This window comes from Manis pentadactyla, chromosome 15 (assembly GCF_030020395.1).
Source record: "Manis pentadactyla isolate mManPen7 chromosome 15, mManPen7.hap1, whole genome shotgun sequence".
Lineage (NCBI taxonomy): Eukaryota > Metazoa > Chordata > Mammalia > Pholidota > Manidae > Manis > Manis pentadactyla.
Genome location: NC_080033.1, coordinates 25,452,153 through 25,476,731, shown reverse-complemented (window position 1 = coordinate 25,476,731; position 24,579 = coordinate 25,452,153). Strand labels below are relative to the sequence as shown.

The 24,579-nt window shown below is 44.3% G+C and overlaps 1 protein-coding gene across 9 annotated transcripts in view; it reads left to right on the top strand.

The window, feature by feature from the left end:
* Nucleotides 1-24,579, top strand: part of ZNF536 (zinc finger protein 536) — a 420,573-nt gene that overhangs the window by 242,254 nt on the left and 153,740 nt on the right. For all 9 annotated transcript variants that reach the window (XM_036929913.2, XM_036929907.2, XM_036929912.2 and 6 more), the window contains one exon: nucleotides 24,013-24,165. In XM_036929913.2, coding sequence (XP_036785808.2) covers nucleotides 24,013-24,165 — 153 coding nt within the window. The remainder of the gene's footprint in view (nucleotides 1-24,012; nucleotides 24,166-24,579) is intronic.

The window sequence follows — 24,579 nt, the reverse complement described above, 5'->3', positions numbered from 1 at the left end:
CATCTGTGCAAATGGGAGCATCATGTGTCTGACATGATAACTGTTAGCTTTTGTCATGATAGTAATATAATCTTTAGCATTCATCTAACTCTAGCTGGCTCACACTTCATTGTTATATTATTGTTTTTATTGTCATCCTTATTTTCTAAATATTTATTTTGCCCACCCACAGAAATGCTCCTTCAGAGTAAAACTCTCAGACTCTAATCTTCCTCAGGGGAAGTATACTGTGCTGTTGGCAGAAAGGATGTCCACAGGTGCCCTGTGACTGACCACAAGAGTGGGGGGCACCTCTGGGGCTCCTCTGATAAAGCAGAGGGGCTTCTGGCGCCCAGCTCCATAGCCACAAATCCACGGTGGGCAATATGGGAGCTTCCTGCTCTTCTTCTCCTTAAGGAAGCTCTGGAAGGAAAAGAACATTCAGAAAGGGACCCAGTTGAGAAACCCATACAGGCCAGAGATTTGTCCCCAGAGGGGCAAGGGCAGAAGGGAAAAGTCGGTTCCATCAACATGTTTCCTGTGGTCTGACTGTTTGCAGACAAAAGAGGCTGTGGAGGGAGCTGGGCGCCTCACCATCTGATGCAAACACCAGCCAGCAAGTCCTGGGTGCCTCCTCTGGGGTGGGCCACACTGGGCTGCGGGCCTGCTGTGTGCACCACTGTGTCTGTCACCAAAACGTTGTGCCCAGCACAGAGCAGGCACTCTGTTAATATTTGTTGGCTAGATGAATTAACCGACATCCAAGCAAATACTGGGGGCACCAACTGAGAAGAAATGAGGCCAGAAAGTCAACAGTGTTTTCAGTCAGTTGGTCAGATCTGCTTTTCTCCTTGAAGAAGCCCTACAAAGCAAGCCCTGGAGGAGATAATAATGGTGTCTTTCACAATGGAAAGGTCAACCAACATGTGTTTATTGAGTGACTCCGTGGGCCAGCCCTTCGCTCAGCTTTGTAGGTGATTACGAGACAGGCAAACCCACGGGGTCCTCTTGGTAAGCAGGCTGGAATCAAAATACATGAGAAAAATTACTGAGCAGCCCAGAGCAGCATGTCATTGTGTAGAAATGTCCAGAAAAGGTTCAGAGGATGAGAGTGTCCTGGGGAGGCTGTAGGAGGGAGGTTGAAGAGGCAGAAAGGAAAAGGCTGGGATTCCATGCCTGAAGAAGACATGAAGGTCAAGTGCAGTGTGTAAGCCATCTCCAGGCCAGTGCGACAGCAGGGGAGGTGCCAGTGTCCCCTTCACCTGGGCCGGCTGCCGAGTCCTGGGCCGAGGTCTTCAGATTGCGTGGCTCTCAGATTGCTCCTTCGCTCTCTCTGATCACTGCCCTTCCTGCTGAGGCCTCTTTGAAATTTGACTAAGGTTGGGAGTGCATGTTTCAGCATTTCTGGATGCAATTTGGTATCATAGCCGAGAATCAAAGGATATTTTCTATCACTTTAAAGTATGTTTCTCTCCCTCTTCCTCTGAGCACCTGACCCCGTAATCATTGCTGGCTTTGAAATAATAGACCCATCATAATTATGAGAATTAGTCTGGAGGCTTCTGCCTTATTTGCTCAGCTGAGGTTATTGAGGCCATCTTTAGAGGTGGAAAGGGTGTCTGGGATCATCTCAGCTGAGATGACAAATTCGGAGCGAAGCCTGTAGGGTTGGGGCAGCAGGTAGTGAGGCTGAGGGAGGGGCCTGGGGGAGAGGGAGCCCCCACTGCCCAGCACAACCACCACGCTCCTCATGACCACAGCTCCCAGTATTGTAAGAGCAGTTTCACAGGGGAAGCTGGAAACTGAGGCTACCCATGAAAAACCCCAATTGGAAATGCTAAAGACAAATTTAGCAAATGAAAGCCTTGTGTGTTGAACATTTGCAATCTCTATTAGAGAGCTACTCCCACATTGTACAGAAGTGGAAACAGAGGCTCAAGCATGGGAAAGAATGTGGGCTCGAGGTATCTGCCACTTGTGTTCCCTCCACCTCCCTGGTTCAAGTCCTGAAGTGTGCTGTCCACAGATGTCAAACTAGGACCCTTCCATCAGTTTGCTTCTTTCCAGAGGCTTCTGCTTACCCTTGGCCAGGGATGGCTGGTGGCCTCTCTGTGGCTTTGAAACCATGGTGCAAAGCCTGATGGGGTCAACGCTTGGGCACAGGGTACCGCTACCACTGTCACCCGGCAGCTGACTCTGTAGCTGCTCTTTCCAGGCAGTGGGGCAGTACCAACGTGGTGGCAGCCGTGGCAGCAGGCGGGGAAGACTGGAGTTTTTACAGAGGGTGGTTTCAATGTTCTTAGAGGGCTTTAAAGGAATAGAGCGAGAGTTAATACAGAACTCTTTCTCTGACTTAATTTATTATAATATATGTGGCTAAAATGTAGATCACACTGCTGTTTTGGATCTCCGTTTTGATTCCCAAAATTGCAATCATGATAGGTGGATTATAACCGTGCTTTAACATACAGATGAGGAAATGTATTCCTGTGCAATTTCCCCCTAAGGAGAAGTCAGAGGATAAGGGGCAAGAGTTTTGAATAACCTTGCAACACTTGGTTGTCTCTCTTGGTTATGGGATAGAAATTAGCATTGCAGGACTATATGTGTTGTGAATGCAGTGCTGCTTTGAATATTAGTGGGGAAGAGCTTCCAAATGGAATGGGGAAAGTGATTTTCCATATGAAAGAAAAAAGTCCCCAGTATCCAGTCTAGCAAAGTGGTGTTGCCTTATCAAATTATTATTTATTCAAAAATTATAAGTGCCTACTGTGTGCCAGGCACTTTGTTAGAGGCTGGGGATGTCATGGTAAACCAGACAGACCAAAGATTTGCTGGGGCATCTGCCGGAGTAAATACTGGGGGTGCCCATTAGGGGTGCGCTGGGGAGGGAGGACAGAGATGGAGGGGTGGGGACTATGGGAGCCCCTGGAGGGCTGGGTATTCCAGGCAGGGAAAGGTACAGCCAGAAAGCATCACGCAGATGGGAAAGCAGAACATTCTTCCTCATTCTGGCAGTACATGAAGAGCTCCTGTGTGGCAGATGCCCCCCAACAACATATGTCTGGGAAGACTTTTTCCTCAGGCCCAGAAACTCCACAGAAGTACTGAGGCGGAGTAGCCGGCCTGATGTGCTGCCCCAGAGTCTGGACTCTGCTCTTTCCACCAGCTGTGGTCCTGGGCCAGCAACCCTCCAGTCTCTCACTTGCACCCTGAGGTTCTGTTTGCCAGGATCATGACCACCTGCTGCTCCCACCCCACAGCTGGGGTGGGGCTCCTGAGAGCCACCAGACTTCCTGCAGAACAGTTCCCAGCTCTGTATGAATGGATGTGGGGCCCTGGCCGGGGCAGGCATGGACAGCAAAGGGCCTGGTGGCAGGAGGAATTGTGGGCAGGCTTAAGTAGCTGGTGGGGCAGGTCAGGCTCTGCAACAAAGGAATAGCTTTAGCCACAGGAGAAAGGGTTGGGCTGACACGCAAGGGTGTGGGGGCTGAGGCTGCATACAGACCAGATGCCCCATGTCTGCCCTTCCTTCTCAGAGAGTTAGCCTGTGCAGCCTCTCTCCTTGGGCAGGTCACCTGCACTCAGTACTCCGAAGGGCAGATCAACAGAAGTGAGTGAAGAACGTTAAAGGAAAAGGTGGCCTCCCTGATTATGCTGTCATAGGAGGACAGCCTCCCCAACACTGTCCACTCACTCATTTGTCTGTTCATCCCTATGCTTTTGGCTGGTCAGTTACCAGTGTTTACTGAGCACTTACTCTGTGCCATGAGAGTTAGAAAAATGGACCCCATCCCAGCCTTTAAAAAAGTAGACAGACTAGTGGGAGAAACAGAAATTAAGCTGGTATCACACACATACACAAAGACCCAAACTCTGACAGGTTTCATGAATATTACTTATCTGTGTGATCAGGATTGAGCCTAAATGTCCGAGAATGTCTCCCAAGGAAGTGACACTGGAGCTGAACCTTCAAGAATGAATGGGATTAACCAGGCAAGGTGGAGGTGGTGGGGCTGGGGTTTGGGGTTTGTGCTTCCAGAAGAGGAACCAGGGAGAAAGTTCTCACCTTTCTCCAAGGCCAGTAGTGCTGGTTGGGATTCTCAGGATGTTCTGGGAATGCCCTGGGCAGGTGATAGAGTTACCAGTGGAACGCATTGTATTTACCTGATTCTTGTCTTCTTGAAGGGAAAGAATTCAATCAAGAGACAGACTTAGGACAGTTTTAAACAACAAAAGTTTATTAGGCAAAGCATAAGTACACTCATAAGAAGTGTACTTATGGAAACCCGAAGCAGCCCTGTCATTAAGGTTAGGATCTATTTTTTAAATTGTGGTAAGTCCCTCCCCATGTTCTACATCATTTAATTGACTTGTTGATTGAAAATTTCAGTTTATATAATCTTCTCAGTGCACAGATGCCCACCCAAAAGTACCTAAGGAAAAACCATGGCGGTGGGTGGACGGGTGGGGTGGGGTGCCAAAACCGTGATGTAAATTTATTACTGTTAGGGTATACTGAATCCTGTGGTAACTCTTGGTCACATTTTGGGTCTTAGTGCACAGGCACCAACCCAAGTTAGTGTCTGGACCCCTGTTGGGCTTTCTCCATCTCAGAAGATCCTGATAGGTGGAGGTTGACACATAAATAAGCGGGGCTTGGGGGTGTGTCCTGCCATCTGTCATAAGGGGTAGGTGAGAATGGGGAGGATTTGTCCAGGGCAGGGCCAGACCTGCTCATGTCTGCTTAGCTACCTGTCATAGTAGCATCTCCATGGTGTCCTTAAGCATTGTTGAGGAAAGCACCCAGCTCAGATCACATCATGACCCCAAGTTGCTGCTGGTTGCCCAAAGGACAACTCTAAAATTATTTCTCGGTATTGACTGTGCTTTCTTGGGACAGGGCATGGGCTAGTCAGAGGCCCCTGCATGCAGGATTGAAGGACCAGTAACCGGGGGTCTGGACAGATGGGGTGCTCTGTGGTGGTATTTAGAGGCAAACCTGCCCATTGCCTTTTTTTTTTTTTGATATCAATATACAATCACATGAGAAACACTGCAGTTACTAGATTCCCCCCATTATCAAGTCCCCACCACATACCCCATTACAGTCACTATCCATCAGTGTAGTCAGATGCTATAGAGTCACTACTTGTCTTCTCTGTGCTATACTGCCTGCCCCAAGCCCCCCCGCTACATTATGTGTGCTAATCATAATGCCCCTTATTCCCCTTCTCCCTCCCTTCCCACCCATCCTCCCCAGTCCCTTTCCCTTTGGTAACTATTAGTCCATTCTTGGGTTCTGTGAGTCTGCTGCTGTTTTGTTCCTTCAGTTTTTACTTTGTTCTTATTCTCCACAGATGAGTGAAATCATTTGATACTTGTCTTCCCCTACCTGGCTTATTTCACTGAACATAATACTCTCTAGCTCCATCCATGTTGTTGCAAATGGTAGGATTTGTTTTCTTCTTATGACTGAATAATATTCCATTGTGTATATGTACCACATCTTCTTTATCCATTCATCTGCTGTTGGACACTTAGGTTGCTTCCATTTCTTGGCTATTGTAAATAGTACTGCAATAAACATAGGGGTGCGTATGTCTTTTTGAAACTGGGATTCTGCATTCTTAGGGTAAATTCCTAGGAGTGGAATTCCTGGGTCAAATGGTATTTCTATTTTTAGTTTTTGGAGGAACCTCCATATTGCTTTCCACACAGTTGAACTATTTTACATTCCCAAAAGCACTGTAGGAGGGTTCCCCTTTTTCTGTATCTTCGCCAGCATTTGTTGTTCCTAGTCTTTTCTATGTTGGCCATCCTAACTGGTGTGAGGTGATATCTCATTGTGCTTTTAATATGCATTTCCCTGATAATTAGGGATGTGGAGCATCTTTTCATGTGCCTGTTGGCCATCTGAATTTCTTCTTTGGATAAGTGTCTATTCATGTCCTCCACACATTTTTTTAATAGGGTTTTTTGCTTTTTGGGTGTTGAGGCATGTGAGTTCTTTATATATTTTGGATGTTAACCCCTTGTCAGATATGTCATTTACAAATATATTCTCCCATACTGTAGGATGCCTTTTTGTTCTGATGATGGTGTCCTTTGCTGTACAAAAGCTTTTTAGCATGATGTAGTCCCATTTGTTCATTTTTGATTTTGTTTCCCTTGCCCGAGGAGATGCATTCAGGAAAAAGTTGCTTATGTTTATTTTCAAGAGATTTTTACCTATGTTTTCTTCTAAGAATTTTATGGTGTCATGACTTACATTCAGGTCTTTGATCTGTTTTGAGTTTACTTTTGTGTATGGGGTTAGATAATAATCCAGTTTCATTCTCTTGCATGTAGCTGTCCAGTTTTGCCAACACCAGCTGTTGAAGAGGCTGTAATTTCCCCATTATATATCCATGGCTCCTTTATTGTATATTAATTGACATATATGCTTGGGTTTATATCTGGGCTCTCTAGTTTGTTCCATTGGTTTATGGGTCTGTTCTTGTGCCAGTACCAAATTGTCTTGATTACTGTGGCTTTGTACTAGAGCTTGAAGTCAGGGAACATAATTCCCCACCCCCCCACTTTATTCTTCCTTCTCAGGATTAGTTTGGCTACTCAGAGTCTTTTGTGGTTCCATATGAGTTTTAGAACTATTTGCTCTAGTTAGTTGAAGAATGCTGCTGGTATTTTGATAGGGATTGCATTGAATCTGTAGATTGCTTTAGGCAGGATGGCCATTTTGACAATATTAATTCTTCCTAACTGTGAGCACAGGATGTGTTTCCATTTATTCGTATCTTCTTTAATTTCTCTCATGCGTGTCTTGTAGTTTTCAGAGTATATGTCTTTAACTTCCTTGGTTAGGTTATTGTTAGGTATTTTATTATTTTTGATGCAATTGTGAATGAAATTGTTTTCCTGATTTCGCTTTCTGCTAGTTCATCATTAGTGTACAGGAATGCAACAGATTTCTGTGCAATAATTTTGTATCTTGCAACTTTGCTGAAATCAGATATTAGTTCTAGTAGTTTTGGAGTGGATTCTTTAGGGTTTTTTTGTACAATTTCATGTCATCTGCAAACAGTGACAGTTTGACTTCTTCCTTGCCAATCTGGATGCCTTTTATTTCTTTGTGTTGTCTGATTGCTGTGGTTAGGACCACCAGAACTATGTTGAATAAAAGTGGGGACAGTGGGCATCTTTGTCTTGTTCCCGATATTAAAAGAAAAGCTTTCAGCTTCTCACTGTTAAGTATAATGTTGGCTGTGGGTTTGTCATATATGGCTTTTATTATCTTGAGGTACTTACCCTCTATACTCATTTTGTTGGGAGTTTTTATCATGAATGGATGTTGAATTTTGTCGAATGCTTTTTCAGCATCTATGGAGATGATCATGTGGTTTTGTCCTTCTTTTTGTTGATGTGGTGGATGATATTGATGGATTTTTGAGTGTTGTACCATCCTTGCATCACTGGGATGAATCCCACTTGATCATGATGGATGATCTTTGTGATGTATTTTTGAATTTGGTTTGCTAATATTTTGTTGTGTATTTTTGCACCTATGTTCAGGGATATTGGTCTGTAATTTTTTTTTTTTTTGTGGTGTCTTTGCCTGGTTTTGGTATTAGAGTGATGCTGGCCTCACAGAATGAGTTTGGAAGTATACCCTCCTCTTCTACTTTTTGGGAAACTTTAAGGAGGATGGGTATTAGGTCTTCACTGAATGTTTGATAAAATTCAGTGGTGAAGCCATCTGGTCCAGGCATTTTGTTCTTAAGTAGTTTTTTGATTACCAGTTCAATATCCTTGTTGGTAATTGATCTATTCAGATTTTCTAATTCTTCCTGGGTCAGCCTTGGGAGATTGTATTTTTCTAGAAAGTTTTCCATTTCTTCTAGGTTATCCAGTTTGTTAGCATATAATTTTTCATAGTATTCTTTCATAATTCTTTGTATTTATATGGTGTCTGTAGTGATTTTTCCTTTCTCATTTCTGATTCTGTATATGTGTGTAGACTCTCTTTTTTTCTTGATAAGTCTGGCTATGGGTTTATCTACTTTGGTTATTTTCTCAAAGAACCAGCTCCTGCTTTCATTGATTCTTTCTATTGTTTTATTCTTCTCGATTTTATTTATTTCTGCTCTAATCTTTATTATGTCCCTCCTTCTACTGACTTTGGCCCTCATTTGTTCTTCTTTTTCTAGTTTCATTAATTGTGAATTTAGACTGTTCATTTTGGATTGTTCTTCTTTCCTGAGGTAGGCTTGTATTGCAATATACTTCCCTCTTAGCACAGCCTTTGCTGCATCCCACAGATTTTGCAGCGTTAAATTATTGTTGTCATTTGGCTCCATATATTGCTTGATCTATTTGGTCATTGATCCATTGATTATTTAGTAGCATGTTATTAAGCCTCTATGTGTTTGTGGGCTTTTTCATTTTCTTTGTGTAATTTATTCCCAGTTTCATACCTTTGTGATCCGAGAAGCTGGTTGGTACAATTTCAATCTTTTGGACTTTACTGAGGCTCTTTTTGTGACCTAGTATATGATGTATTCTTGAAAATGTTCCATGTGCACTTGAGAAGAATGTGTATCCTGTTGCTTTTGGATGGAGTGCTCTGTAGATGTCTGTTGGGTTCATCTGTTCTAATATGTTTTTCAGTGCCTCTTTCTCCTTACTTCTTTTCTGTCTGGTTGATCTGTCCTTTGGAGTGAGTGGTGTGTTGAAGTCTCCTAAAATGAATGCATTGCATTCTATTTCCCCCTTTAATTCTGTTAGTATTTGTTTCACATACGTAGGTGATCCCTGTGTTGGGTGCATATATGTTTATAATAGTTATATCCTCTTGTTGGACTGACCCCTTTATTATTATGTAATGTCCTTCTTTGTCTCTTGTTACTTTCTTTGTTTTGAAGTCTATTTTGCCTGATACAAATACTGCAACTCCTGCTTTTTTCTCCCTATTAGCTGCATGAAGTATCTTTTTCCATCCATTTACTTTCAGTCTGTGTATGTCTTTGGGTTTGAAGTGAGTCTCTTGTAGACAGCATATAGATGGGTCTTGTATTTTATCCATTGTATTACTCTGTGTCGTTTGATTGGTACGTTCAGACCATTTACATTTTGGGTGATTATTGATAGGTATGTATTTATTGCCATTGCAGGCTATAGATTTCTGGTTACCAAAGGTTCAAGAGTAATTCCCTTACTATCTAACAGTCTAATTTTACTCACTTAGTATGCTATTACAAACACAATGGAAGGGATCTTTTTTTCTTTTTTTTTTTAGGCAATAAATATTTATTGTTTAAGCCACTAAGTTTCGGGATAATGTCTTGTACAGCAATAGATGCCTAACACAACAGGTAAGTGGTACCTTAGAGTTATATTAATTTTAACATTAATGAGGTGGAGTTTTCTCCTTTCACAAATGAGTGTTGTGATTTCTCTCTTCATAGGATTTTCCATTTTCAGATGGAGGCTATCCCCTGTAATTATTAAGAGTTCTTTAAATTTAGGAATTCTACTTCTCTGCCTATCATATATATTGCTGTTATCCAAGTTATTATTTGTCTTTGTATTATGCTTTTGGTGAATAATTTTCAAAACTCTTTTTTGTTTTGAGAGTGCATCTCTCATATTTATTGATCAAATGGTTGTTAACAACATTCTGTATAGGGGACTCAATGCACAATCATTAATCAACCCCAAGCCTAATTCTCAACAGTCTCCTATCTTCTGAAGCATAATGAACAAGTTCTTACATGGTGAACAAGTTCTTACATAGTGAGTAAGTTCTTACATGGTGAACAGTACAAGGGCAGTCATCACAGAAACTTTCAGTTTTGATCACGCATCATGAACTATAAATAGTCAAGTCAGATATGATTATTCATTTGATTTTTATACTTGATTTATATGTGAATCCCACATTTCTCCCTTATTATTGTTATTATTTTTTTAAATAAAATGCTGAAGTGGTAGGTAGATGCAAGATAAAGGTAGAAAACTTAATTTAGTGCTGTAAGAGGGCAAATGTAGATGATCAGGTCTGTGTCTATAGACTAAGTATTAATCCAAAGGGTTCTTTTTTTTCCTCCTGCATTATTTATATATTAGGTACCATATTCTATACTCTTTATCTATCTCTTGATTGACTTAGGGGGTAGTTGAGTTTATTTTGCATCTGTTTAGTAATTAATTGTTTTACTTTGCTGTGGTTTTATTTCCCCTGCTGACAGCTATTTAGCCTTAGGAATACTTCCATCTATAGCAGTCCCTCCAAAATGCACTGTAGAGGTGGTTTGTGAGAGGTAAATTCTCTCAGCTTTTGCTTATCTGAAAATTGTTTAATCCCTCCTTCGAATTTAAATGATAGTTTTTCTGGGTAGAGTATTCTTGGTTTGAGGCTCTTCTGTTTCATTGCAGTAAGTATATCATGCCACTCCCTCTGGCCTGTAAGGTTTCTGTTGAGAAGTCTGATAATAGCCTGATGGGTTTTTTTTTGTAGGTGACCTTTTTTCTCTCTCTACCTGCTTTTAAATGTCTGTCTTTATCTGTGATCTTTGCCATTTTAATTACTATATGTCTTGGTGTTGTCTTCCTTGGGTTCCTTGTGTTGGGAGACCTGTGCACCTCATGGCCTGAGAGACTATCTCCTTCCCCAGATTGGGAAAGTTTTCAGCAATTACCTCCTCAAAGACACTTTCTATCCCTTTTTCTCTCTCTCTCTTCTTCTTCTTCTGGTACCCCTATAATGTGAATTATATATAATTGTTCCGTTTGATTTGGTCACACAGTTCTCTCAATATTCCGTCATTCTTAGAGATCCTTTTTTCTCTCTGTGCCTCAGCTTCTTTGTATTCCTCTTCTCTAATTTCTATTCCATTTACTGTCTCTTCTACTACATCTAATCTGCTTTAAGCCCTCCATTGTACGCTTCATTTCAGATATGGAATTTATTAATGATTGAATCTCCATCCTAAATTTTTCCCTGAGTTCTTCAATATTTTTGTGCACCTCCATGAGCATGTTTATGATTTTTATTTTGAACTCTCTTTCAGGAATTTTGGTTAGTTCAGTTTCATTTGGCCCTTTTTCTGGTGTTTGCCAGATTTTTGTTTGAACCAGGTTCCTCTGACATTTCATACTTGTATGTGTCACCCCCTCATGCCCAGAAGCTCTAGTCTCTGGAGCTGTGAAGCCCCTGGAGTGATGTCGGGGGTTGCAGGGGTGTGGCACTGGTCCCTGGGGGGAGGAAAAATCTCTTTCCTGCTTCCTGGCTTCAGTGCCTGTTTCCACTGTCAGAACCAATGGGCCAGCACACAGGTGTGAGCCTCTGTGCTTTGCATCTGTAGCTGCTGTAGGCGGGGCCTCCCTCTGGCTGTCCTGACACCAGGGCAGGGACTGCTGGTTTGCGAGCTGCTGCCAGCAAGCCAGGAGGAAGGTGCGCAGCCTGCATATCACAGTGGGGGGCCTCAAAACTGAGTAGCCAGCCAGGGGGATGGAGCACCTGAAGCTCCTGAAAGTTCCCCAGCCTGCTGGGCTGAGTGCGCCCAGACAACCTTGTCCACCTATCCCTTCTCGATCGCAGCAAACTCCATCCAAACCCCACCCCTTCAGCAGCCCTCTCACTGCTAGGAAGCGTCTCAGACCTCCCGCCTTTCCTTTGTCCCAGAGCAGCTGGATGTGGATCCCTGTCCTCCACAAATGGCTGGAATCTTAGTCTTTCCAAGTATTCCGCCTGTCTTAGCTTTCCAACCCCACTAATCTCCAGAGCACCATGCAGTGTAGGTTTGTGCTCCCATAGCAGATCTCCAGGGCTGGGTTTTCAGGAGTCCTAGGCTTCCACCCCCCCTCACCACCCCCCGCTCTGTTTCTCTTCCTCCCCCTGGTGAGCTGGGGTGGGGGAAGGGCTTGGTTCCCGCCAGATCAAGGCTTTGGTATGTTACCCTGTTTCATGAGGTCTGCTCTGTTCTCCAGGTGTATGCAGTCTTGTGCAGCCTTCTTTCCTGCTGCTCTTTTAGGATTAGTTGTATTAACTGTATTTTCATAATATATGTGGTTTTGGGAGGAGTTCTCTATTTCACCTCTCATGCCACCATCTTGAATCCCTCTTGTGCCCATTACCTTTTAAGACTGGTCATCTTGTGGGTGGATGGGACACAGAATGTGGAGGCCTGAGCTTCTGGAAGCACCGCTGCTTCTCCCACAACCTCGCCTCTCATTCCTCTGCCTTCCCCCCAGGTCCTCCTCCTGGTTGCTGACTTACTCACCTCTAAGCATGCTTAGAGGAAGTCCCTCATGTCTGGGAAGGGCCTTGAGGACACAGATGCCAAATAAGCTCTAACTTAGGGGTTACAAAATGTGGAAGTCAGTGGAGTCCCATTCATGGGCTTCCCACCACCAAGGCTGGTTTCTCTTTGCACGTTGGAAGTGGTCTAGGGTCAGTGGATGTGGAATGTTCTTGGGAATATGCTAAGGAAGGGGCTGACCATTTGAAAGGCTCCTATCATAACTTCATTATATGAGTCATTACCTGTGGCTTATCTTGGCTCTCTGTGTTGGAAGAATTTTGGACCTGAGGGAGTGAGGGTAACTGTCAGCTGAGAATCTACAAGATGCCCTTTCCTCACAGTATATCTCATTTGGTTTTCATGAGGGACTGCAGAGTATGTGCCACTAGCCCTGCTTTACAGTGTTTGGAGGCCAGGTAAGGTTAGAAAACATTTACAAACATATAGCTAGAAGTGGCAGGGCCAGGTTGGAACCCAGAGTTGGCCATCTCAAAGCCAGTGGCTTTCTCATTCCACCATGTTACCTCTGCAGGAGTTACAGTGTATGTATAAGGCCTTGCAAGCTCACTTGCTCATGAAACTCAGATGCCTTTGAAATAAATACTATTATCCAATTATTATCCAGTTTTACAAGCAAGGAAGATAAAGCTCATGAAGCTTTAACAGTTTGCTCCAGATCACAGAACTAAAAATTGAACTCAACTCTTGGAGTCCAATAAATCTTGGTGTTTTGAGGTGTTCTGATGGTTGAAGTGGCCAGTTCAGGCCAGGCGGTCTCTGCTCGTGGCTGGGGGGCCTTGCAGACACTTTGCACTGGCCTGCTGCCCTCCTCTTTCACAGGAGGGCTACATCTTCTTGCCAGAGGGCTCCTTGGAGGACACACTCATCTTGCTTAGTCAGTTTCTTGTCCATGGTCAGGATTCCTTTGGACTAATTTGTGGGATTCCCAGAGCCTGGATAGTTCCTTTGAGAAATTTACCAACACTTGATACTTCTAACTGTGATCAAAGGAAGAATGAGCAGACTTGGCCTTCCTATTAGAAGCTGCTGCCCAGGAAGCTGGCCCTCCCAGGAGATAAGGTCAGTTCATTCATTCAAGCATCATTCATTCATGCTTGTGTTGAGTAAATAGTGGTGAGACACCTGCTATATGCCAGGTGTGGAAGAGGAGGAATCTCGTCCTTGTCCTCTGCAAGATACAGGCTGGAAAGAAAGCTGATATTGAGAAGAATAAAATCCTGATGCTTCCCCTGGTAAAGAAGCGGGTTGAGGGCCCACTCAGGATGTGACTGGGGCTTCTCCTGAGGTTTACAACAGCCTGATTTGTAATTGAGAAAGCTTGCTCATGTGGCTATCAGAGGAAAACAAAGTTGCCTATCAAGAACTGTCAGACCCTTGCCAATCTCCACTAGGGGGAAAACTGAAAGCTTTGCCGAAAGTGTCACACTCATACTGGCTGAAGCACACTGCCCTTCCAGCACCCCTGGGCATCAGCCTTGCCAGGACACAGACACTGGCTGGGGAAGGCCGTTCTCCAGGGCTTCAGCTCTGGCTTTGTTTTCCTGCAGGTACCCAGACAATGGGCAGTGGGAGAGCCTTGGCTGTGTCCTTGGCTCCTGCACTTTGTGGCCTGAGCCAAGGCCAAAGGCTTTGTCCAGCCAGGCAACAGAACTTCAAAAATGCCTATGTGCTGTGATGGGCAGACTGGATCAATTTTTTTTTTTTTTTTTTTTTTGTGTGTGCTAATTTTTATGTCAATGAAATAATTTTTTTTATTATTAGGTATTGAAATGTTTAGCATTTATTTAAAAAATTTAAATCTTGATCCAATGTTAGTGTACTTCTGGAAAAGGTTCTCAAATTAAAAGGGTTAGGTAAGTCAGTGCGGCTCAAAAATGGCAGTAACTTCAGAGCTGGCAATTGACACTTGTTTTCTGCCACTGTTTACTCTTCAATAAAAAATGCATATTTACCATAGCAACCTCCTGATCACGTGGTGCCCTATCTTACCAGCTACCCTCTAAAACAGAGTAGCTTCTTAAAGAAACACACACATCCTAATATGCGTGCTTTTCAGATGCAAAATGTGTTTGTTATAAGGAAGCCCTCTTTCCTGGGATTTAATGCTAATAAACACGTCATCTTTATAGAAATTATTTTGGTCCTATGTCTTAAATTTTAGGATGTTCATTCAGGAAATCAAAAAAAAATTACTCTTGGAAGAGCTTTTGATTATCTTGAGAGTTTGCCAATTATTTATTTTAATACATTTCTAAATATATATATATATATATATATATATATATATTTGTGTTTATACATATAATTTTTTTTCCCCCAAACAACAGCCATTAGTATCATTTGGAAGGGAGTTTGGTGTAGGTTCTAATTACCTGCTGCTTCATCTGTGATTAAAGATTGTCATCTATGGGAAGCTCAATTGCAGCCTGAATTGTTTTTCACTGTTAACTTGGGAGAATTGCCTGGGTCTTCAGAGCTTTGGAGAAACTGCTCCAACCTGGACTTTTCAGGAAAGGAACATGCCCCTTCATTCTGGACCTTGTGCATATATCTGGTTCCATAGTTTGGAGCAGGAAGTTGGGGGAGAGCACTAAAGCCACAGTCTCTCCTGTCCCCTCCATGCTGCCCTTGCAACAGAACATGTCCCTTTGACAATATTCATCTTAAAAGCTACCGTTAGTTGGAGCATATCCTGCACCAGGCACCATGCTAAGTGAATTGTTCTTACTATTCCATTTTGCAGATAAGGAAACTGAACCTCACAGAGGTTATATCACTTGCCCAGAATTTCACTTCTAAAAACTGGTGGAACTTGGTTTTGACCTGAAGCCTTTGAACTGCAAACCCTTTCCACTTAATCTGTGACTGGAGCCTTTCTGGCAGACTTAAGCTTGGAAAGACAAGTAAGGATGAGACACAGCAGTCTTAGGAGAAGGCAGCAGTGAGTAGCACATTCCTTCTCGGAATGGCCTCAGTATCAGCACAATTATGTGAAGCACACATCTCACTCTGCTTCTCACCTGTGCCTGGCAGTGACATTCCCCTGTGCCATGGCTTTTGTGGATGCCAGAGCCCTGGGGATGGGACAGGTAATGTGGCTGTGGCCAGAATGGTGGTCAGTGCCCCCCTGGGGCAACTCAGGGGGCTGGGGGTGGGGTGCATCTGAACCAGGCCTGGTGGATTTTTAAAGTTCCTTTCAGCCTAATGCAGACCAATCTGAAAAAGAACGTATTGTGATTCTGTCATGCTTAGTGGCTTTGGGGGAAAATCCGATTGTGAAGTGAGGCAGGGCTCTCTGTGGTGAAGTAGCATTGTGACCTGAACTGAGAGGAGAACTGCCCAGACCCTATGCCCTGGCCAGCCAATCCAACTGCAGCATGTCCATGAGCCATTTCATAATTATCCTTCATGAATGCCTCCATGCTGCCTTAATAGATTATTTAAAATGGTGTATGTGCCTTCCATGCAACCTCAAGTCAGCCCCGAACTGTACATACATACAAGCCAGGAGAGGTAATTGCTTATCATGTATCTCTTTGTTCCAGACACTTTTATAAAAGAGTATGTATTATGTATGGTGTGACCTTCAAATGTCAGGAATGTGTTGTGCAATAAACTGTCAATATTTGTGGTTATAAGGTACTAGATGACTTTTACAATAATTGGAACGGCTATATTAAAAGCTTGGATCACTCAGCTGGTTAAAGAGAAAGACACAGGCCAGTGTTCATCAGGGAGTTGCCTTCTACCAATGATTAAATGAAAGATATTGCAAGGTGCTTAAGATGTCTTCTTTGTTTAAAAAAGAATATGGCAAAACATGTCTCCAGGGGAGGCGTTATCTCCAAATCATCCCTTCTCTTTTCAATGTGCAAGATTCCCAGGAGAAAACTCAGCCCCACAAGTTATGGCGACTGACCAAGTGCATTTTAAAAAAGATGCGTCCAGCTTGTTCTCAGTGTCATTTAAGTAAGAATTTCTTGAAACACACCCGGCAGTCAGAGAGATCTCCAATCTTCTCCCCACTGCCCAACCCACCCATAAATGAGGGGGCTGTAAATTATCTTAAGAGGACCTTAAAAGCTGTAGTTTTTTTTTTAAGAAAATAAATTACGTAGAAATCTTTTGGGAATTTATGCTTTACTGAAAGTACAGGCTTCTATAGTTTTCTTTTTTCTTTAAAAGAAAGGAGTACTTAATTTAAATCATGAAAAAAGAAAGGCATAACAAATATTCTGCAATGATTCCAGTAGTAATTGGGGCATGGATTACTTAAAAAATATCTGTTTTACTATTCTCTTCTATTGATTAATGTCTCTTCATTCATACGAGAGATTGTTTCTTCTCACAACAGCAAGATCTTCCTTTTTATCCAGGAAGTGGGTAAATAAAATAGTGAAAGGTGCCTCAGTGACATGCTCCCATCTTCTGGAAAGCTCATTTGTGGCTCTGCTGAGTAGAAGTGTGTGTTTGTGGTTCCCTTCACCTGGATGGGGAGCGAGCTGGCAGACACCCTGAGGAAGCCTCCCCCGGTGCCCCAGGCCCCTTGCCCACTCTGCTGGCTCCTGAAGGTGCTGAGCACTTTGAGGCATTTCTGGTATTTTGATGGTAGCCCAGCACCAATTCCTCCCTGGCTGCTCAAAGCTGCTTCCCTCTTGTAGTCAGGAGCTGATTTTAGCCTCTGAATTCCAATTTGCTTGCCCTCTCTGATTCTTTAATTCATTGAATAAAGTATGTACAATTTTTTTTTGGATGCCTCTCTGAGGAGGTGCCTTTTGGACTAAAGCCTGAATGAGTCTCCATGTGAATTCTGGGGGAAGCGGGGGAGAAGTGCTGAATTAGCTGTCAGCTAGGAGGGCTTGAGGACAGAAAGATGGGGTGGAGCACAGTCAGGAGCCGGGATGAGGCCAGAGCAGTTGCAGGAGCCACTCAGGTCGTTGGAGGCTGTGAGAAGGAATGGGGGGTTATTTTCAAGAGCAATGGAACCAGTGGCCTGGCCCCAGCTGCACCTAACCGGCCTTTTCCCAAGAGATGGCAGCTCTCTGGGCTATCTGTCTCCTCACCCAGACTAGTTCGCAGGTGGCCCTGCTCTGCACTGGTTCACCCTAACAGCCTTTGGGATGGGTCCCAGTCCCCCATCCCTGACCGGGCCAGAGGGAAGAGCGGGATATGCAAAGCCCAAAGAGACCCATCACACTGGATATCTTGTCCCAGGTTAATTTGTGAGTCCCAGATTCTGCCTTGCTACACCCATGGTCATGGTCCTTAGGCTGGGGACTAAGAGTGCTACCCACAGCTGGCCGGGGGTGCCTTGGGAGAGCTGGCAGTCAGAGCATGGAGGATGTTGTCAACAGCAGCAGCACACAATGCCAAGGGAGAGGCCCCTTGGGTGGCCCGATCACCAGCAGGGGTGGGGGGGGGGGTGGCGGCACACTCCCCCAACAGACAATTAGGAAAGGCCCTGGGCTTGGTAAAACCAGAAACACATTTGGCCCACAGTGCTTGATTTTGAAGCCCTTGTGTATTTTAAAGGAAATTTAATCCATGTGTTTCTGATTCATTTTCACTTAACTCATCAAAATGTTGCTTTAGAGAAGCTCTTTGAGATCCTAGTATCTTAGAATTTTTTCTCCAAATTTTAGCCTTTTAATGACCTGTTTCCCCAATTCCAGAAATTTTATCTTGCCAAAAGCAAATGCACAGTTTTGAGTCTGGGTGGAAGGTGAGAAAAGTCAACAGTAGAGAATATTCCACCTCTTCAGAGCTCTACCTCCATTGACAGAGATCAGCCCATGGGCTCTCGGCCTTGTCCTGGAGCCCAGCCCTGTCCCCAGTCCTAAGAACTCAAGGGAAGCCGGCCATTGCCTTCTTACAAGTGGACAACCTTTTCTAAAATAGCTCTCTCTTTAAACAAATACTTTTGCCAACCCTTAGTAATGCTTAACGGTTTAACATGACCGTATGTGGCCATCATAAACCCGAGAATTTGGTGAAACAACAGAGACAGCAAATTAATACTGACCCAAGGCATGAGTTATATCTCCCAGGAGTTAAGTGAAATTCTTCACAGTAATGTGATAATTTTTATGCATACTATTAATTTAAAATCATTTTTAAAAATAAAAGGAACTCTACTTAAATAGGAATCACTACCACAGTGATCACTGTTTTATTTGAGTCTGTTAATTTTAAAGTTTTCAAAATAAGGGAAAGTGTTAAGCTTTTAAAAAGACCTATACATTCTATTGGACTTTCTCCAACATGTTAGCTATTTCTCCTCTGCTGAAAAGGTCTTAAAGCCCTGGTATATGAGGGCAAAGAAATGAAGAAAGATGTGATCTTTTGGTGTCTGCTCACCCCCTAGACTCCACAGTTTTTGTGGTTTTTTTTCCCTTTATTAATGAAGTGAGAACCGTGCTTTTGAGCTGCTCTTTGCACAAGGCAGACTTTCAGAATTAACTACACAACTCATTTGGGAAAATGTATTTACTATTATACTAGGAGTTCATAGAAATTAAAATACCATGGCATTTTATGTCACTAAGTAGTAAGTGCTCGAGTGTATAGTCAGCGGCCTTGCCCACGCGAGGCTGTTCTGCTAACTCCGCAGTCACTGGGAGGACTTATTATCATTGTCATCATCACCATTATCATTTTTTTTAATGGAAATATTTCCAAAATGTACTTGTGGGCTTGTGAAGGGGAAGGCTGCCCAACAGGATGGAGTGGGAGCTGAGGATCCACTCACAATTTAAAAGAAGTCTTCTTTGCTTGTCTTTCTGGTCTCACTCTGCCTCTCTCGGCCTCTCTCTCCGGCTCCTGTTTTCTGTACTCTGTGAATTTTGGAACGATCTGGCCTATTGGATATAAAGCCAGAAGACCTCACCAGCACAAGGTTACTTGTCTTAGATCTGATCCCCTCCCACAGTTACAACTCTCCAAGTCCCCATGGCTTCCCAGAACCGAGATTTCTTCTCATTCAGGCAAAGTCTGGTGTGGGTCAGCTGCAGTCTGCCTGGTGAGTCAGTGGCGTACGGGCCCCCCATCTTGTGATTCTGCCTCCTCAACCCCTGTGTCGCAAGGCTGCTGCGGCCAGGGCAGGGAGGGAGGGAGAGGCAGCACGCTGTCTCTCCTCTGGCATGGGCGGCCATTCGCCAGAACTCAGCAGCTGGGCTCAGCTTAGTGCAGAGCAAGGCAGGAACAGCAGGGGCCGTAGGATACTTAGGAGCTCCTACTGTGCTGTTCCTTGCCATGTCCTCCCATCTCTGTAAGGCCCAACCCCAGTTTCTTATTTCGCTCGGGGTGAGGTTAGGGTAGGTGAGTGAAAGAAAGGTCAACAGGGGCAGAGGGTGACTGCGGCCGACGGTGGGCTTGGGGCTCTCCTGGCGCGGCAGGGTCATAAGGAGCTGGAGGAGAAGGCTCAGGAAGTCCCGTCCCCTGGGTCTGATGGAACCAGGCCTGGGGGGAGCCGGAGGGATTTACTGAGGGTCAGCGGGAACTGGGAGCCCACAAGGGAGATGTCCTGCCTCCTCACCTCCGACTCAGCCTTCTTGGCAAACAAGCCTATTTCAAATGTGCACCAGGGAAGCTCCACATTTAAAGATAACCTGGGGGAAAATCCACCATCTAAATACAAAATTACTCCAAAAACCAAGTTTTAAAATTCCAAACATATATATGAGTAAGGTTAAATGTATAATGAGGCAGACATAAGTTAAAACCATGTTTGTGTTCAGCGAGACAGCCAATTCCAGGGATGGATTCAGACAGCTCCTGGTATTTTACATGTCTAGGCTGCAACTTTTGCAAAGTGGTTCATCTTCCTAAGCATTTGACTCATTGTCTACCCAGGGCTGCCAGTGGTCCCGTTGATGATGAGGATTCTAACATAATCCATGCTCCTTTTTCATCCCCCTGGCTCCTCTTTCGGCCCCCCGGCCATGGGACTTCCCTCCCACTGTCCCTCTCAATTCTCTGGGAAGGTAAGGCACCTTAATGTCACCATGATCTAGGTCAACCGTACTATACACTAGGAAGATTAGAACAAACAATGGAAATGTAGAGGGTATGGCTTTGGACCTTGAGAGGACAAAATTAGGAAAGTGAGTTGTCTGGGGTCCCCTTATCACCCACAATAATGTATTCTTGAAATACAACTTATAATGATTGGGTCCATCTCTTGTTTTTTTAGCAAACCACTCTCAGCTTATAGGACTAGGGGAGACCTTGTGGAGTTTTTATACCTAGTACAATTTATTTGTTCTAGACTGCAACTCTGGAAGGGTTACATACAAAGCCTGTATCCCTCTGGAATATTATTCACTGCATTCATACAAGACATCCATTTCTGAAGAATAGATCTCATATTATTTAGTAGAGTCAAGAAAAGAAATAGGAATCCTAGGGGTTATTTCTCAGCCATTTCCCCATCATATGAAGCCTGGAGCACACGCAGGCTGAGGCTGTTTGAAAGGAGATGGCCTCTCAGCCTGCGGCCAGATCCCAGGGACATCCCAGCCTCTGAGCCAGCAGGACTGTCCCTCTCACAAATGAGCGAGAAGGAGCAGACATCGGCCTTCACACACACACCCTCAGTCAACCTGCGACTCTTACAGAAAGTGTCTGATCAGAGGGAAGAATTATTGCAGGTTGTAGAAAAAGGAGATTTTAATAAAGCTAAAACCAACTCACAGACAGTCTGACAAAGGATCCCAGATGTGATTTTTATAGTGCTTCCTCCTTTCTACCACCTGTTTCCTAGAGGGGCTGAGGCAGGCACTGTCTGACTGTAACCAGGACCAGTGACCGCTTCACTGGCCATCTGTGTGTGGGGGCAGGCAAAACCTCAGGACGCCATCATGAGCAGCCTCACGGGACACTCTCACTGCTTCTGCACTCTCGGTGGAGAAGGGATTAGAAAGCAGCCATGTCTTTCCCTCTGAGTGAGGCTTTTGGGTTCTCAACAGGGCTGGGCTGAAGTTAGCACAGGGCTCCGTGTTGCCCGTCCAGACGTAGGTGTGGATTCACACAGGTCTGTGAGTGTGCGGCTCAGCTGGAGCTTCTTCAGCCATCGCTGCTGTTGGCTTCCAGCCTCCCTCAGCACTTCCTGGGACCACCCACAATTCCCCTTCATCATTGCTCAGAGTTTGTTTTTCCAGTTGGATTAGTCTAAGAGTAAACGCCATAGGCCTTTTGGCCTCCCCAGAAAAACCCATTCCTGTGTAAAGTGAAAATTAGACTCTTAAATCTACAAGGAAAGCTGTTTGTCTTACAAATTTATTCTTTTTATTGGGCCCCACATTTCCAAGATAGAGAGATAAAAAGAAAACAGATAAAGGCCATCACTTAGAGTGACATGCATCCTCAGCTTCCGTGGAACGTTCCAGAGCAGTGCGTTGGCTTTGTCTATTTATTTATCTGTAATGTGCCCTGGCAAGGACTCACCAAAAGCTGCAGTGGAAATATGTCCTCTGCACATTTTCCATTCTGTTCTATTGGAGAGCTCCACCTTGCTACTACTTAAAAATGGCTCTGCTGGAGGAAAATTTGGGGGAAGGTGCTAATGTACAGATCATGGAACATGAGGACCCCAGGAATCTAACACCAGAAGTCCATGTCTGCCTGCCTCCATATTGAAGCCAACATCCAGGGCACTTATAATTCAAATTGTCAGCTGTTGGCCTTCTAACTGAAAGAGGGTACCTCGAGCCTGTGGCAGGGAGCACTTGGGCAGAGTTACAATCATTCTCATCACTGTTTAAGCTGACCTCGTGATCCCACAAAGGAAAGCAGAGTAAGGCTGGGAAGGCAAATGCAACATGTTTGGGGTTGCAGTGGGTAGGAGTGCGAAGGTGGGTAGGAGATGGTATTCCAGCTGCTCAAACCTGGGATGTGGGTAACTCGGAACTGACATCTGGCTGTTTGTCTCCTGGGCTGTTAGCAGAATGGCTCTTTAAAACAGAGGAGGTGGCAGCCACTGGTGAACTCCACCTGTGGGATCTGGAGCACCTGCTGTGACTGCATGTGAGGCAATTATTTGCTATGACATTACAACACCCTCCTGGGCCTGTTTGTCCTTTCCATTACCATCTTTGGTAGTAGCCTCTCCACAGTCATGTGGGTGACCACAAAGCTAGCACTGGGCAGGAGGTGTGTTCTAGGTGTGGTGAGCCCAGTCCTCCTACCTGTGAAAAATAACAAAGAAAAAGAACTCTGGGCAGTCAGATCCTTTGAACAGCTCTTCTAAGGATGTCTCAAAAAGTTGAGGAGAATAGATTAAAAGTGAGGCTTCAAAGAACTTTTCCGGGGTGGCAAAATCGTCATGCACAGTCCAAACACAGAGAAGATGCTTAAAGCCAAAGGGTTTCCACAGTTACTCTGAGCAAACATCCAAATAAGAAATAAATGCAGTTGCCTTCATCTCATTCAAGGCCTATAAGTTTGCCCCTTTTGGCTGTTAGCATGCAACACGAGGGATGGATATGGCAGAATAAAAGCAATTTGCATTTTCTGTTGCTTGGAAGGTACAAATCTTGTTTATTCTGCTTTCTGCAGAAATCACAGGTCTGCTTAGAATCCCGGAAAGTCTTCTTGTTCTAATAGTGGATCTACCATGAGGTCTAGAGGGTGGGCTGGAAACTGCAGTGAGGGCCCTGCCAGCCTCAGGTTCTGTGCCAGGCACTCAGCCTCCATTTCTGTGGGCAGGCCAGAGGACAAGGCCCACATGCCTCTTGGTCTCGTCGAAAAGGCAGATTCCCAGCACCTGCCCTGCCACTCTGATGTCGCCTCTCTGGCAATGTGATGTCAAGCCTTGGGTGTTGCAGTAACATATCCTCCAACCACTAGATATTTTCGCAGTTTTATATACTATTAAGTCCCATCGTCTGCAGAAGGCAGCCGTATGTAAATTTTATGTCATTTTCTAATGGTCTGGGTTACATAACAAATAAAAGCAGGAAGGAAAATTTGTATTGATACTTTACAGAGGAAGTTCTCAAGTCACTGCACAAAGATTTAACTGCAGTTCTCTAAGTTTATGGGAGTTTTGCAGCTGAGTTTCTGCACATGACTTCGAATATGTCACTATATGTTTATCATGGGCTAATTGTGGAACTGCATTTCCATACTTTTTCTTCTCCATTTCATGAGATTACACCAGCCAGCAATGGATACAAGACTGCAAGGAAGAAATGATCAGTTTTGGATAATTTTCTTTCCTGTCCCAAAATAGCTGTATGTCTGCATGTCTTAGGGGCTCAGCCAAAACACATTTTTTTTTTCATTTGTTGCCTGATACAATGCAAATATGATTTTGATCCTATAGCAAACTCTTCAGCTAGCCCATATTATAAATTAATCAGATTCAACAAACACTTTTGTTGAATTTTTAAACTTTTGGAAAAAGAATATTTAATAGGAGCTAAGCAAAAGAAGAAATCAAACCAGCTGCTGACACAGCTGTTTCTTTTCTTGTTTAATTCAGTTCAATATAAAGGTACCATATGCTGCTTAAAATGATGATAGGAAAGATGAAATAATTTAAGAGAATAACAAGAAAATACATGAATTGTCAGCATTCTGTCAGATTTAAAGAATGAAATAGACAGGTGTAGTATTGACATGTTTAACTTTGTGTGGTGTTAGCAGTTTTGGTGTGAACAACTTCTGACATGTGCTGAAGTGATGTGAGAACGTTTCTCCTCCGCTGCAGACATCGGCGAGGAAGCTGGGAGATCTGCCGGCGTCCAGCAGCCGGCTCTGCTTCGCGACAGGAGCCTGGGCTCGGCCATGAAGGACTGTCCCTACTGTGGGAAAACCTTCCGGACATCCCATCACCTAAAGGTGCACCTGAGGATACACACAGGTGAGAGAACCGGGTGCGTCCAGGTGCATGACTCCCGAGGAGGAGGCCAGGGACAGCCGTGCTTCTGCCCCATGTCTGCACTGTGTTAGTTACTAACATTGTCAAGCCCTCCATGGGCCTCTCGTATAGCACTGTATGGGTCCAATTGACCCTGATGTCCTGACTTTTACTTCACAATCACCCTCCTAAGTGGCACACGGGTGTGGGGACATTGGTCTCCTGTGGCCCAGGTCTGGGATGATGATGCTTTGTCTGAGACGTCAGGACAGCCCGCTGCTGGCTTCCTTCTGCTGTACTGAGGAAGCATTGTTCACACCCTTGTATTGATCAGGAGTCTTTGAGGTGCAAATGATGAGATCCCAGCTCAAACTCCAGGCGTGAAAGGGAGTGTGGCAGCTCTCCTTAATGTTCAGG